Consider the following 15,651-nt stretch of genomic DNA (forward strand, 5'->3'; position numbering starts at 1 on the left):
GCTTTCATTTTTAACCTTAGTGTCAAATTTCACATAACCACCCACACACGCTTATTCCCGTTTTAAATGTATTTTTTGTTTACAAACTTGTTAGCCACTAACTGTAAATTTTTTAACTCCAGGATTTAATTTGTATTGATAAATAAAGAAACAGAAGCTTTGCAATCCTAACAATAAGTCTAGGTTTTACTCTGATGTTCTTATATCACCACTGTTACATTATTGGCATGGCAATGTATATAATTTCCAACATTTTAAAAAAGTAAGGTGGAAGTTACTCTGCAATGCAGAAACTGATACTTCTGTCTTCTATCAAATGATATCACTATTACTAGCAACGTTTCACTTCTTTTACCCCAATGCTTTTAACCAATCGCCGTTCTTGTTACTGTCGCTGAAACTACAGGGTAACCAATCATCGCCTCTATTCTTTGCGTGGTGGCAGTGGCGGTAATGTTATGGAGTTTTCTCTCCTGCTCATCAGTGGCATATAGGAAACGACAGGCCTACTGCAAACGCTAGATTTGTCGACAATAAATCATCAGCATTCAGTTGTTGGTGGTGAATAATATCCTTTCAGTCCTGCATGAGAGCCAAAGAGAGCGTCAAAACATGGTGGTTCTCAAAATTCGAGACCAGGTGAGTGATGTCTTAAACTGCTTACGAGCTAGCAATGCTAACACGCTAGTGATCAAACCAGCAACCTCGCAGATTTTACAAAGTCTGTTAACTCGAGCATTATAAAGCTGAACAATTATAAAGTCCCACATTTTTATTGTTTCTGGATATTTACTCGAATCGTAGATTTTTAACATGTAATCTCTTGCAGCAGGTATGTAGCTAGCAGCTACCAAGCTAGATGTGCGCAAGACACGATACGAGTTTAACGGATCTTGACGTATGAGGTGTTAAATATATATATTCTTGAAGAATCGTCTGAAATATGAAGTCATACATCACATTTCTGCTTTATTATAAATTTTCGGGCAACAGTTGGTCTCTCGAGGATAGCAAATGGTTAACATCTTTGTTTGACACTGGGTATGAGACCGCTAACGTTACACTCCTCTAACGGTATATATTTTGTTAAATATCGTTTTATTTATGGGTTTTATGATACGTTCGTGTAGAATGATAACTAATATATGATTACTTGAAACAACTTTCATGATTGCACGACAGGTGTGTGATTTCTGGTAGTACTGTACCAACCCACACGCATACATTGTAGATAGATGAAATTATATAATAGTTGCAGTGGTAACGTTAATATAAACGAAATTTTTATAGATCTTGTATGAGAGGTTTCTAGAACACGGAACACGTTTCAATATAGATTGATCTTACAATTAGACGAGCTTGTCAAATATTTTAAACATTTGACCTTTGTAATGATGATTACTGACGTCATAAAGTAACCACATTTCCTCTTTATCTGGACATCTAAATGTTGACAGGTTTTCTCTATGAATGTGCTTTTGTAATTCTTATAATTTGCTCTGTCATATTCTGCTTGGAGGTTAAAGGCATCGTGAACTTTTCTTGGGGCAACTTCCATTTAAAGCTACCTTACAATACAGTTTAAAATAGTGTGTGTGTTCTGCTCTTTTATACATGTTTAATTCATAGTTTCTTCATACTAACTTTCATTTACGTTGCGTTCACATTTATGCTTGTATGCAGAAATGCCATGCAGTGCGTTCTGGTTGTACAGTTTATCAGTCAAGTGTCTGTTGTTGCCTGGGCATCAAACCCATGACCTTGGCATTGATAGGATGTGTGTGCTTAACAGAACCAAAGCTCAGTGGTGTTGACGTGTATTTGTATGTCTACACTTGCGTGTTGTCTCTGGTGAGGGAGGATGAGGAGATACAATAGAGCTCATCTCTGTGGTGATGGCATTATGTAGAGGGGCTTGTTTATCTTTAATGGAGACATAGCAAGATCCCACCGCTTAAATAGACATTGACAAGCATTAATGCATATGACAGAGTGCAAGATGCATGTGTGACAAACACAGCCTTGTCTTAGCTTAGCACCACATTGTGCCAATGTCACACTAAGCTTTCTTCAAGCACAAGGGCTTGCTTGTTGTGTTCTCACGACTCTCATTGTGAGCTTATCTTTGGCCAATACTGACAACCTGAACTGAGTCTAACTGGATTTAGATGAGACAATGCAAATGTTGTCTGGGTTAATTCGCTGTATTGTGTTGTTTTTAGATTAGTTATAGATTTTATGTGTATAAAACGATGACATCTTTTTCCATCCATTTGATTTGTAATTATAATGTTTTCCTTGTAGGCTATACAATTGTTCTCAAGAGTAGTGCATGGTTTAAACTGGGTTGGTAGCATTTTTCCATTGAGCAGCTAGAAACCATTTCACAACACTCAAGAATGTGAGACTGAACACTTCCTGTTACTTTGTCATACTGCACATATTTCCCATAAGTCATAGCGAGTCTGTACTGCAGCGGATGTGGAATGCAATGGTATTGTTTGTGATGCTTGTTTTTTATGGTAGTATAGAGGTCTTATCCGGCAAATGCATGAGTATGCGAAGGATTTAAGTTTCTGCAAAGAAGAGCTTCAAGTGTCTCCACACAAGTACGGACTGTCTCGGTTTTGAGGTGTCATTCCTTTTGTAACATCTTGTCACTGAATGTCTTTATGGAAATTAGTAAATCAGATAGATAATTATCTGGTAAGATTGAAAAGATTCTGACACTGTGTTAGAAGAACCCATTGTAGTTTTTTATTTTGTCCACACTGGATGCGGCATGACACGACAAACCCACTAAGAACAAGCAGGCTGTTGTATCAAGTCCGGTGTAGACACGGTGTTGATCACTCAAATGCAGACCTGCTTTTTAATGACACACAATAAGAGCTTCTGTCAGATATTGATGTCAAAAGATTATTTGTCTCCCTGGTCACTTCTTATTATAATGATCATTGATCACCAAAATAACCGGAATAAAGACTGAATTTGAATAGTCTCAGTTGTTCTCCAATACTTAGCCAGTATTAGACAATGTTATGATAGGATTTCACACACCCACAAATACATTTTTTAATACTGTTTTCTGGAAAAGTGCAAATAAGAATATTCCCCATTTCAATGCTATAACTATTTACATGTGCACTAAGATAAGTTGAATGTTGAAATGTAAAACCTGAATGCATATTTTTTCTTAGAGCTGTTTGCCTCTGTCTTAAATGTAACATTGGTGGTTACATTGTTCTTTTCCTGTGAAAATCGGTCTTAACAGTTTAACTTTTAAATCATTGTCAAAAATGTATATTGTGAATTGGCGTGAGCTAAGAAGAACACTGATCTTGTATGTGCTCGGCTCGCCAAGTAGCGTATATGTGTCTTAAGTAGCATGGGAACATTTTAGTCAAAGCCAAAAATACATACAAAATATATATTGATTTTTCTTTTATGCCAAAAATCATTAGGATATGAAGGAAACATCATGTTCCATGAAGATATTTTGTAAATTTCCAAGTCTAAATACATAAACACTTTGTGAGTGGATGGCCTGCTTCAGTACCTCTGATTTCAATGGCAATTTTGTTCAATATTTAGATTTTTGTGCACCCTCAGTTGTAAACTGTTGTATCTCGGTAGATATTTCAGCTTTCGGATGATGTAAAATCTCAATTTCGAAAAATGTACCCATAAGACTCGTTTTGTTGTCCAAGGTCACATATTTTTTTGTTTGTTTAAAAAGTAATGGAAACATTGCAGCAATTTTATTCTTTGTAAAAAAATCTTTAGATTCATCTTTATAAAAAAAAACATCTGGAAGAATCATAGACATTTTTAATGCTTCTCTAGTCAATAAATTTGCAGAGGTGCAGAAGGTTATTTTTATGTAGAATCTCTCCGGTCCATAAGGATGCACTTATATAAGCGATTACACATGCAGTCTCATGACAACACTAGCTCGAGGTGTTTTCGCTTTGGTTTGCACTCGGATGTCTTTCAGGGAAGAGATGCAACCATGCTTACCCCCCTCAGTTATGTCAAACAACCTCAAATTCTGCTTTTAAGTTCGGTCTTGAAGACCTGGCTGAAATGTCACAGTTCAGCCAAGTTTTTTATTGTAAGTTTTGTGACTTAATGTTTCTCTGTGTTTCAGCCTCCCCTGCTAAAAGCTATTTTCAATGTTGATCCAGATGAAGTGCGCTCACTCATTTTTAAGAAAGAGGATGTGAATGTCCAAGTAAGATTTCAGCTGAGTTACCTTTTGTAGAAACCACCTGTTCATTACGGGCTAGACTTATTTAGGACACAAGAGCTTGTAACAACACTTGAATTTCTTTCAGGACAATGAGAAGAGGACACCGCTGCATGCAGCTGCCTACTTAGGAGATGCTGAGATTATAGAGCTTCTAATTTTATCAGGTAAATGCATGTGGAATATTCATCACGATTATGCTTATTCTAAAGGGTCTGATGTCTATTCCGTTTGATTTCAGATTCGTTAGATGTGGCTTTGATGTATTGTACTGTTTTTCGTAATGAATTTGTTGATGTTTTGGTTGGCCATAGGGGCGAGGGTAAATGCTAAAGACAACAAATGGCTGACTCCTCTTCACCGTGCAGTGGCATCCTGCAGCGAGGTACGGCGAATACAGAGACAAAAAAAGCTGTAGATGTTCTTTTGAACCTACAAACACGTTCTGATCCTTAGAGCACATATTATACTTTGAAAATTTTAACCTGAAATGAATTAGTTGTTGAGTTATAAGCTATAAACTTGCACATTTGTCCAAAGTGAATGAAATGCAAAATATTATTATTATTCTGCAGGAGGCAGTGCAGGTTTTGCTTAAGCACTCTGCTGATGTGAATGCTCGAGATAAGAACTGGCAGACCCCTTTGCATGTGGCCGCCGCTAACAAAGCGGTCCGGTGCGCTGAAGCCTTGGTCCCACTGCTCAGCAACGTTAATGTATCCGATCGGGCCGGACGTACCGCCCTGCACCATGCTGCCTTTAGTGGCCACCTGGAGGTCAGTAAGCGTTTACACGCATTTAAAATCTTCAGAGGTTTCCACCATATCGTTCTGCCATGAAAACATATTTCAATAATAATAAGAAATACTCATTATTGTGTTTCAAATAGATGTTTTCTTTTGTCAGATGGTGCGATTACTGCTCTCTAGGGGAGCCAATATAAACGCCTTCGATAAGAAGGACAGAAGAGCGATCCACTGGGCAGCGTACATGGGTGAGACGGGATAACTTTCGTTCTCCATTCTCTTCCACGGTAATATGTGCTTTGAAACTTATTAGATCATCACCTCTGTTTTTGTGTGTCTCAGGTCACATGGAGGTGGTGAAACTGCTGGTGTCCCATGGCGCCGAGGTGACGTGTAAGGATAAGAAGGCGTACACACCTCTTCACGCTGCGGCATCCAGCGGCATGATCAGTGTTGTGAAGTATCTCCTGGACCTTGGAGTGGATGTGAGTGTGAACATCTGTTTCCTTTTCTACCTTAAACCCACAATTTTGGCATTGCTAGTGTTATTCTCTACCAGTTGAACTGCAGGAACTTGATAAAATCCTGTAACAATGTATTTGAAGATGATACGATTGTGAAACAAAGTGGCTTCAATTTAGATGAACAGAAATAAAATGAAAAGTGTTGCATTTTAAATTTCGATGCGTTTCGAACATCACACCATCCATTCATTTGGAAATACATTTAAAAAGCACAAAACAAGACTAATATGAAGAAAGTATAGAAATCGTTTAAATGTATTCACTCTTAAATTAATTCAATCTCAGGTGGTCTTGTGCGTCATTTAATATGTGGGTGTGATTACAGATGAATGAGCCAAACGCATATGGGAACACACCGCTGCACGTGGCGTGCTACAACGGCCAGGATGTGGTGGTCAATGAGCTGATCGAGTGTGGAGCAAATGTGAACCAGGTCAACGAGAAGGGTTTCGCCCCACTGCACTTCACTGCTGCCTCGCGTCACGGGGCGCTCTGCCTCGAGCTGCTCGTTGGCAACGGAGCCGACGTTAATATCAGGGTAGGAGTTTTACATATGAAGGGAATACTTTGAGACAACAAAGTCAGCTGGTTCAAAAGAAAATTATTGTGCGATAGGTTGACATGTTGTTCCAGGCCTAGTTTATCTGATAAGCTCCGTTTTATTTTCTTCACACAGAGTAAGGACGGTAAGACCCCTCTGCACATGACCGCAATCCATGGAAGGTTCTCGAGATCTCAGGCGATTATTCAGAACGGTGAGTCTTCATCTTGGCTGTTTTCTGTCAGTGAAGCGCACTGTCACGGTATCTAACACTGTCATGTGTTTTCCTGTGTGTGTAGGTGCTGAGATTGACTGTAAAGACAAGAACGGTAACACTCCTCTGCACATAGCCGCTCGATACGGACACGAGCTTCTCATCAACACACTGATCACTAATGGAGCTGGTACAGCCAAGTGAGATTGGGTTTATTTGAGTTTATTTGTGTTGGACATGCATTATTCGATTTATTTGAATGATGTTTTAATTGGTTCCTCATCTACCGCCTGCGTGATTGTAACTCAAGCTGTTATTGTTCCTGCAGTAGAGGAGTCCATGGCATGTTTCCACTGCATTTGGCTGCGCTCAGCGGCTTCTCGGACTGCTGCCGTAAACTGTTGTCATCCGGTATGTGACGTCGCCGCTAGAATAGGCAGGCGTTGTGGGTTCTGTGCATGGATTGAATTTTCTGCCTAATTGCTTACAAGGATGTACTAGAGCAAGTCTTTTTCTTGCAGGCTTTGATATTGACACCCCTGATGACTTTGGAAGGACCTGTTTACATGCTGCTGCTGCCGGCGGGTAGGGATCTGAACCCACCACCTACTGTTTTCCTTTCGAAAGTGCATTAAAGTTTTTTTAATGTGTGTTTGTCACTGCAGGAACCTTGAGTGTCTGAATCTGCTGCTCAACACGGGGGCAGATTTCAACAGGAAGGACAGCTTTGGAAGGTGCGTTTATCTCGACTCTCCTATTATTACCTGTTTGACTTACACAGGGCTTGTGGTGGTTGTTTAATGGACTCATCGTATGAGCACTTTCAACAAGTCAGTATGATTTTTTAGGGTCAGTATCGAAATATCAATATTTTTGACAATACTAGTCTGTAACTTATTTGGCTTAAAAACACTCAATGGCTGTGTAAACAAAAGCCTTTTTGCCTTGTCAAAAACAGCTATGCTCAAAACAACCCGTTTTGGTGTATGTCTCTTTAAATGATGAGGTACAGCGCAACTCACCCACCTTGTCCGGCGTGTCAACACAACACATGTGTAGTACTGCCATGGCAATCGTTTTGCTAAATGATATTTCCTGAACTCCTCTATGGTTAGTTTCTATAAATCTGAACAGCTCAATTTCATACGCTTGCAGTGAAAGACACACCAAAACAAACTTACTGGGTTCTTGTTTTTCACGTTTTCTGTGTTGGAAGACCCATTTATAACAGTTAAACGCGGAAAAACTCACGTTTTCACCCGATGAGCCCTTTAATTTCCGGTAAGCAAGTGTATTTTACCTGTATTTTGATAGTGAGACCTGAGCAAACAATCTCTTCTCCAGGACACCTTTGCACTATGCAGCTGCAAACTGCAACTATCAGTGCCTGTTTGCTTTGGTGGGTTCAGGAGCCAACGTCAATGAGCTCGACGAAAGGGGCTGTAGCCCACTTCACTACGCCGCTGCTTCTGACGCCGATGGAAAGTGAGTAATGGCGGCACATGTTACTTTTTGATGAGTGATGCTGTAAGAAGTGTGTATTCACCGTTCCCTCATTCCCTATCTAGGTGCCTGGAGTATTTGCTGAGGAATGACGCTAACCCAGGGATCAGAGACAATCAGGGCTTCAATGCAGTGCATTACGCCTCTGCGTACGGACACCGGCTGTGTCTGGAGCTGGTGAGGGAACACTTAAAATCGATACTGGAAAGGATTTCTGCTTTTAACTTTTCAACTCACTATTTTTTGTCTTCATTAGATTGCGAGTGAGACTCCTTTAGATGTGGTAAGTATTGTGACAGTCTACATTAAAAGTCACTGTCCTCTGCGATCTTGCCTAATTAGGTCTTTTGTGTCTTATGAAGTTAATGGAAACCTCAGGGACAGACATCTTAAATGACTCTGACGTACGTGCTCCGGTCAGCCCACTCCACCTGGCTGTGAGTACAATCTCTGTCTGTTTGTTCAACCAGACTTATAGAATTGGAGACTATAGTAAACTTGCAATGTGACTTTTCCGGGAAAGCTATGAGCCATGTGCTTATGATCTCTCCGCTCCCTTGATCGCTATTATCCCAAGATAAACACAGGCAGGTTGACCAGGACATATTTCTGTAAATAAAGAATTGCCTTTTATTATAATGTGGTTTTATTTGTCTTTGGGAAATTGTTTGATCTTGGGTTGAATCTTGGACCGTGGCAAGGTTGTTATAGTCTATATTAAAACTAGTTTAATGTTTATGTTAGTTGGAGTCAAATAAAATGTTGGTCTAAACATTATTTGAAAAACTTATATTTATGAAAATTAGAAAAAGAAAATTAGTAACTGAAAATAAATAACTAAAGCTGAAATAAAGAAACGTAACATTTAAAGCAATATAAAAAAGTAACAAACAAAATGATATAAGCAAATAATTAAACAGCGTTAAGTTAACCGGAAATCTAAAAATATTAATAAAACTGAAAACAATACTATAATAATTATACTGTGGTTCCCTCTAATAAATTATAATAAAAAAAATATTATTTGGCTTGGGTTTCTCTCTTAAACGTCACATTTGTCTTTAGGCATACCATGGGCATCACCAGGCACTGGAAGTGCTTGTTCAATCTCTGTTGGACCTGGATGTGAGAACTGCACATGGACACACACCGTTGGACCTAGCTGCCTTCAAAGGCCATGTGGAGTGTGTAGATGTTCTCATTAACCAGGGGGCTTCCATCCTGGTGAAAGACTACACGCTCAAACGGACCCCCATACATGCTGCCGGTAAGCGCTAATCAGTTAGCATGGTAAATCTCAGCCTTAGGATGAGATTTGATGAGGTGGTTCAAGAGCCATGTGTTTGTATATTCTTTTAGCTACAAACGGTCATTCGGAGTGTCTGCGTTTGTTGATCGGGAATGCTGACCTGCAAAGTGCAGTGGATATTCAGGATGGAATTGGCCAGTATGTATAAGACCTAAATATGATGCTATATGATGGATATTTTGTCTTATTTGAAATAAAACTTTACCTGTAATTCATTTGTGTTTTTTAGGACTCCTCTGATGCTTTCTGTGCTGGGCGGACACACAGACTGTGTTTACTCTCTTATAAATAAGGGAGCTAATGTAGATGCCAAAGACAAGTGGGGTCGCACTGCTCTGCACAGAGGGGTAAATCATGTTTTCTTTAAGGACTTGAAAACATTATTTTAAAGCCCATTGCACATTGAGTCTGAAATTTTTGTCCGACTTCGCCCTCACGTTGTGTCAATCACATTTACACACGAATATCCTCCCTCATAAAAAATTGAGAGACACCATAGAAACAAGAGAAAAGCACATAGGAAAATTTCGGGCTGTATGTGCAAAGACCTTGAGTCTTAAGTCACTGATGTACTAGTATCTGTGGTTGAATTAGTTGGATGATGACCGTGTTTGTTGTTTGGTTCAGGCGGTGACAGGTCATGAGGAGTGCGTGGAGGCTCTGCTGCAGCACAGTGCCAGTTTCATGACACGGGACTGTAGGGGGCGCTCTCCGGTACACCTCGCGTCCGCCTGCGGCCACGTTGGAGTTCTGGGGGGACTCCTGCATGCCGCCCAGTCAGTAGAGAGCATTCCTGTCATCACTGACCACCAGGGATACACACCCCTTCACTGGGCCTGTTACAACGGTGAATAAACACTCTCAGTCACAGGTTGAAAGAGTAGATCCTGTTTCAACTGCAGTCTGTTTACATCAAATCTGATGCAAGCACAAATGAAAATCGCACGAGATGCCCCTAATTTTTGGTTTGCACGCCTGTATGAAAGTAAAATATTTGTTCTTGTTTTTCATCTGCGCTGTTCGGATTCACAATTTGCTATAATGCAAAAACAAAATGTCAAATATTCTCTTGTTCAGTTGTTCTAATTCAGTTTTTTGTGTCGTTTCGTATTAAAACTTTAATAGTGATATTTTATATTTATTTATAGGCCGAATTCCAGCCAGATCAAACCTAAAATATCACCATCAAATTTTCAATTGATGATTGTTTGATCACAAGTCAGGTAGCTTGTTAGCTAAACTGCAGCTTAATCGGATGTTCCCACTCTCATTCTTGACAGGTCATGACACTTGTGTTGAAGTGCTGCTCGAGCAGGAGTTATTCCATAAGACGGAAGGGAACACATTTAGCCCCCTTCACTGTGCCGTGTAAGTGGATTTCTTTCTGTGGGACTGTGTTTTTAATAAGCATAGGAGTATTAAAGCTTTTCCTTATGACCTTCAGTATAAATGACAATGAAGGAGCAGCTGAGATGTTGATAGACACGCTTGGTCCGGCCATCGTCAATTCGACTGACTCTAAAAACAGGTAACATGCTACCTTTGTTCTTTCTCGTAATGTTTATTTGGTAAATATATTATATTCTTATGTAAATATTAGTATTAAGCCTCAAAGTTCAAAAACAGCTTAATTTACGTAATGCTGGTGGTCACATTAAAAGATGTAGAAGGGTAATGCATAATAACTGCTGTGTTTCTCATTTACGAATTTCTGTCTGTCAGGACTCCTCTTCATGCTGCAGCGTTCACCGATCACGTGGAGTGTCTGCAGCTCCTGCTGGGTAACAATGCACAGGTGAACTGTGTGGATGCCGTAGGCAAAACTCCCCTCATGATGGCTGCTGAGAACGGCCAGACTAACGCAGTCGGTGAGAGACTGAAGCTTAGAACGAATGTGTATTTGTGTTTGCATGTAGTTGAATTATCTGTAAAGTTTGTGGTTGTGTGCGTTTGTCAGAGGTGTTGGTGAGCAGTGCAAAAGCAGACCTCACACTGCAGGACGCCAACAAAAACACTGCTCTCCATCTGGCCTGCAGTAAGGTGAGAAACACTCTCTATTTTCTCGTGAATGGTGCTTTCGCCATAGAAAACTGTTCTGCTGCATTGGTTTTGTTTGTCTTTCATTTTTCGTGTCCGTGGAATCCTTAGTGGAGTTGAGACAGACATGACTGATTGATTACTAAGTGTTGATCCATGTTTTGTAATGCTGCTATGGCAATGACTGCTGTCTGTCATTAAAAATGCTTTGTTTTGTTTGCTCTCTTTAGGGCCATGAAACCAGTGCCTTGTTGATCTTGGAGAAGATCACTGACAGAAACCTCATCAACTCCACCAATGCAGCTTTACAAACGTTTGTGCAGCACACAAAACTTCAGCAGAAAAAATTAAGAGAACAATTCAAAATGATTTTCATTCCTGTGAACTACTATCAAAATTGTCATATAAAAATATTATTTCTATTTGCATTTATATGCAGAAACTGAAAACTGGAGAAACTGGTCAAAATAACATAAAAGATGCTCTGTATTTTTTATACTGCAAATAAAACGAGTTTATATTCATGTTTTATATTCTTTTAAACAATTCAACAGTAACATTTGTAAGTATTTAGGAAAAGTTCAAGTATTTTTTTATGCGGTAACCTGGGTTTTTATCACAGTTTTCATGTTTGTCATGCTGTCACTTTCAAATTGCTGTTGGATGACTTTGTCACTCCTGAGGTTTGATTTTGTTGAAATTCAACAGACACTGGTCTGGAATGACCACAATACATCTAGAAATGCTGATTAAATGAACATTTGGAATAGTCTCTTAATTTTTCTGCGAATATGTATTGTCAAATATTTAGTGCATTGTCAAAGAATTCTTAATTGTCAAAGAAATCTTAATTTATGCTGGATATTCCCTTCTAGGCCTCTGCATGTGGCCGCTAGGAATGGCTTGACTGTGGTCGTCCAAGAACTACTAGCGAAGGGGGCTAGTGTGCTAGCCGTGGATGAAAACGGTAAATGTTGATGCCTTATAATCACAAATTTATAAAAATCAGGATTGTAGTTAAAATGCACATTACTTCTACGGATACACAATATGTAGGTATATTGATAGCAGTTTTCTTTACCGAGCTTGATGTAAACATTATACAAGAACAGTTATCTTGTGTTTTTATATTAGTAAACCCTGATAATTTGGCTGTTTTTGCATTCTTACAAAAAGTCTCTTCTCATGTCTCTGAAAGGTTACACTCCCGCCCTGGCTTGTGCTCCTAACAAAGATGTGGCCGATTGCCTGGCACTAATCCTGGCCACCATGATGCCAGTGTCCCCAGGAGGAGGTGCAGTGCCCAGCCTCGCGTTCAGCGCCATCAATCACTTCACCAGCCCCACTAAAAGCGTCACGTTCGACAGCCTGCCCATGCTCCGCTCTGAACACAGCTCCTATTGCAGCTTCAACAGCATTGGCCGCCACGACGGTCTCTACAAGGACGACGAGCTAAATGACTCTGACTCCGAGACCTACTGAGGCGGAGGAGAGGCGCACATCTTGTCTTAATTATCCAGCGGCCGGCCACTCCGCAGAGCCTTAAGAGTCTCTAGCTGCAACATACGCGCACAAACGTATTCACGAGGCGTCGTAGGCCGGCCCTCCCAGCCCCCTTATTCATCAGCTCAACCTCTGCCAGCACATCTCGTCCTTTAGCAGATGCCTCAGAGTACTCTGCTTCACCCACACAAAGGTAATGGATTGGTGGGCGGACCCCCGTTATGGCAATAACAAGACAAGAATCAGCAGCCTGGGACCAATATTTGCACAGACAGTTTGAGACTGTCGTGATTTATGGATTCAGCTCGTTTCAACTCCTTTATGATTGTTAGGAAATGAAACGGTCCTTTACTTTAAGACTGGGATAATTGTGATGCTTTCAGCGATTTAAAGTCAGTGTGCACTTCTGAGTCGATCATTTACACCTTTGGGCAAAGAAATGATTTATTTTTTAAAATGCGATTTTAATACCAGTGAATTTCTCTGTCCCTTGGGGGAAACGAAATTACAAAGTTATTAGTTTGAAAACTGCAAGGACATAAGCATTGTAATGCTTTTGGTCACAAGCATGAGTGAAGTTAAAAGCTATTTGTCTCCATCTTCAGTTTTAGGATAAATTATTATTTTTATCTATGGTATTTATTTTTACTTTTCATGATTTCTTCATCATCATCACCATCATCATCTTGTGCCTTCATAAATTACTGTATGGAAGGATGGGGCAGCTTGGAAGAACAAATCTACGAAGAAGTTACACTACATCTGTGAAAAGCACTGAAAATGAGGCAAACGGCTCCCAGCATGCTTCGCTCCAAGATGAGGAACACTGTGTAAACCAATGGTAGAACAGCATTTGATCTCTTTGTATGTTGATATATGAATATAAATATATATTATATTTTTTCTGGCTCTTATTAACATTACGTTTTTGGGGCAGGTATGCTCGTTTTGATTTAGAAAACGAAACCACTCAATCCTTCTGTGATGGCCTGTCAGAAAACCTGTGTCTCTTTTCAAGCTTTGATTTTGGAAAGATTGAAACTGGAAATCTGTTTAGTAAAGCTACCCGGCTGAGTGGGGGGTCAGCGGGCATCCGCGTTTGCCTTTCTGTCCATTTGTGTGGCAAATGGAGTGACTGGTGCAGCGGGTGGTCACTGCTTTCCCCGACTCGGAACAAGAGATTCCTGTATATTTTATGGTTGATTAAATAAATAAATGAGTTGAGTAATTTGAATCATTTTTGTCCGTTTATCTTCCAAACTTGCCAGTGCGTTATACAAACCTAACTTCTCTCACTTGACCAGCATCACTCATGTCTATTTTAAATGATATGAAGTGTTTAAATGTGTTTTTACCCTAGATGTACACAGCTGTGTAAAAGCTAATAAAATAACGGTTTTATAAAAGCCAATAAAAATAGTTTTAAGACAGTTATTTACATGTTTTGCGGTGTGTGTCAGTAGAAAATATCAGTTTACATTATTAAACATTCCTTTTGCAGTTATTTTTAATAATCCAGTGAGACAAAAGTGTGACAACAGCTGGTGTTCCACACAGAGATCTAGTTTCAAAATCATCAAGTCTATCTATTATTCCATGAAAAAAGATGAAAAACTGAGAAATACTAAATCCAGAAGAACTTTGTCTCCAAGATGCCAGAGGAACCTTTTTCAAATCTGTTCATGAAAGTACATCATGCATATTTTTTACGCCGGACATGGTTCAGGTTGAGTTTTTATTGACCTCAATTACTGTCTTTAATGCAAAAATTATGCCATTTGTGGTACATAGGAAGACATTTCTGAATTAAGTATTTGCGAACCATGGCTGGATAACGAAAATCAAAACATTTTTATGGTAGTTTTCTCACAATAACTGCACTCTAATTAGATAACAAATTAACATTTATATCAAGTTTCCTAGATTTAAACCTGTGACACACTTATCTTTAAATGATCAAAATGAAAGAATGAACCCCCAACTATACCCTAAACCTAAATGATGCTTTAAATGTACAAGTTAACAAATCATTCATTAAGGTAAAATTGTCATAAAGTGACATTCTGTGCAGAATTCAGCGAGGAGTATTATTAACTGATAGTGAATAAAAGCAGTTTGTGTAGTCGCACCACAGAATTAACTTAACTTAGATTTCATTTTAACCAACAAAAAGCTGGTTAATACAGTGAGAAATGTAAAAGTTTTTTCCTCCTGGATTTTTTATGACAATTTAAAACATTTCTTATTTTAGCGGCACTTGTGAAAATATCATTTTTTTCCTTGTGTTAGCAAGATTAATCAAGTGAAATTGAAATTGTTCTTTATTTTTTCCTTCTCTTACTTGTACGCAATCCAGGAGTTCTCAAATGGCAGAAAGTGTAAGTAATAATAAGAACTCAAGGTTCTGAGTCAGTACTGGCCAAAATTGCCTATTATTATTCTCAGTGGCATATAATATTTACAAAATCCTTTAAAACAAAAATCTCCCACTCTGAGCCTTCACACTTCTGGTTGTTCTGTTAAAAAATCATTGGTTGTCAACATTACCTCTACACCATATTCATTCAAATATTTTCTTTAATTTCACCTCCTGTGTATCTTGAACACATCCGGCAGTTTTTAACATCGTGCCCAAGTAAAGGTTAAATCCATGAATACCACCGTCATTATAAGAGGCTATTCTGAGATGTACGTCTCTAAGGGAGCGATGACGCTATAAGGTAGGTTAATTATATCAATTATGGCACTCTGTGTTTCTTTGAACAAAAAGGAAATGCCAATTTGCCAGAAGGTGAAAATTGTTCACATGTGGTATACATTGTACACAGTGTATAAAAGCAAGCGAAGGAAGCTTTTTGGAAACAGAGGCAACCCAGCTTCAAACTGATCCCGTGGGAACAGGCACTGCAAACATGTGAGTTTTTTTGTCAGGTTAATACGTTTTGGTTGTCTGAGGCAGGTGATGGTTTGAAGAGCCCAATGCTTTGGTTGTAATGTCTGTGAATTGTGCGTCCAGGTTGACGCT

At 39.3% G+C, this 15,651-nt stretch overlaps 1 protein-coding gene across 3 annotated transcripts; it reads left to right on the plus strand.

The window, feature by feature from the left end:
* The first annotated feature begins 448 nt into the window (after window positions 1–448).
* Window positions 449–13,860, plus strand: ankrd28b (ankyrin repeat domain 28b). Of its 3 annotated transcripts, none has more exons than XR_008908504.1 (29): window positions 449–639; window positions 4,151–4,234; window positions 4,338–4,416; window positions 4,564–4,634; window positions 4,825–5,025; window positions 5,156–5,243; window positions 5,338–5,480; window positions 5,845–6,057; window positions 6,196–6,274; window positions 6,360–6,474; window positions 6,603–6,685; window positions 6,796–6,859; window positions 6,940–7,008; window positions 7,619–7,759; window positions 7,843–7,954; window positions 8,034–8,060; window positions 8,140–8,214; window positions 8,843–9,044; window positions 9,137–9,224; window positions 9,316–9,433; window positions 9,714–9,933; window positions 10,367–10,454; window positions 10,531–10,614; window positions 10,809–10,954; window positions 11,044–11,126; window positions 11,354–11,436; window positions 11,999–12,090; window positions 12,322–13,467; window positions 13,564–13,860. XR_008908504.1 is itself a non-coding variant. In XM_056762506.1 (28 exons), the coding sequence occupies exons 1-28, from the start codon at window positions 613–615 to the stop codon at window positions 12,603–12,605; spliced, it is 3,159 nt and encodes a 1,052-aa protein (XP_056618484.1). In that variant the 5' UTR covers window positions 449–612; the 3' UTR covers window positions 12,606–13,860. The 3 variants fall into 3 exon arrangements, 1 of the variants encoding a protein (XP_056618484.1); XR_008908505.1 differs by having other exon boundaries at window positions 12,322–12,819; window positions 13,342–13,860; XM_056762506.1 differs by having other exon boundaries at window positions 12,322–13,860.
* Window positions 13,861–15,651: the final 1,791 nt, after the last annotated feature.

This window comes from Triplophysa dalaica, chromosome 12 (assembly GCF_015846415.1).
Source record: "Triplophysa dalaica isolate WHDGS20190420 chromosome 12, ASM1584641v1, whole genome shotgun sequence".
NCBI classification, from domain to species: domain Eukaryota; kingdom Metazoa; phylum Chordata; class Actinopteri; order Cypriniformes; family Nemacheilidae; genus Triplophysa; species Triplophysa dalaica.

Coding starts and splice junctions, on each gene's coding strand:
- ankrd28b (XM_056762506.1), top strand. CDS start 613: ATGGTGGTTCTCAAAATTCGAGACCAG. Junction 4,635..4,824: donor CAGTGGCATCCTGCAGCGAG/GTACGGCGAATA, acceptor ATTATTCTGCAG/GAGGCAGTGCAGGTTTTGCT. Junction 10,615..10,808: donor TCGACTGACTCTAAAAACAG/GTAACATGCTAC, acceptor TCTGTCTGTCAG/GACTCCTCTTCATGCTGCAG.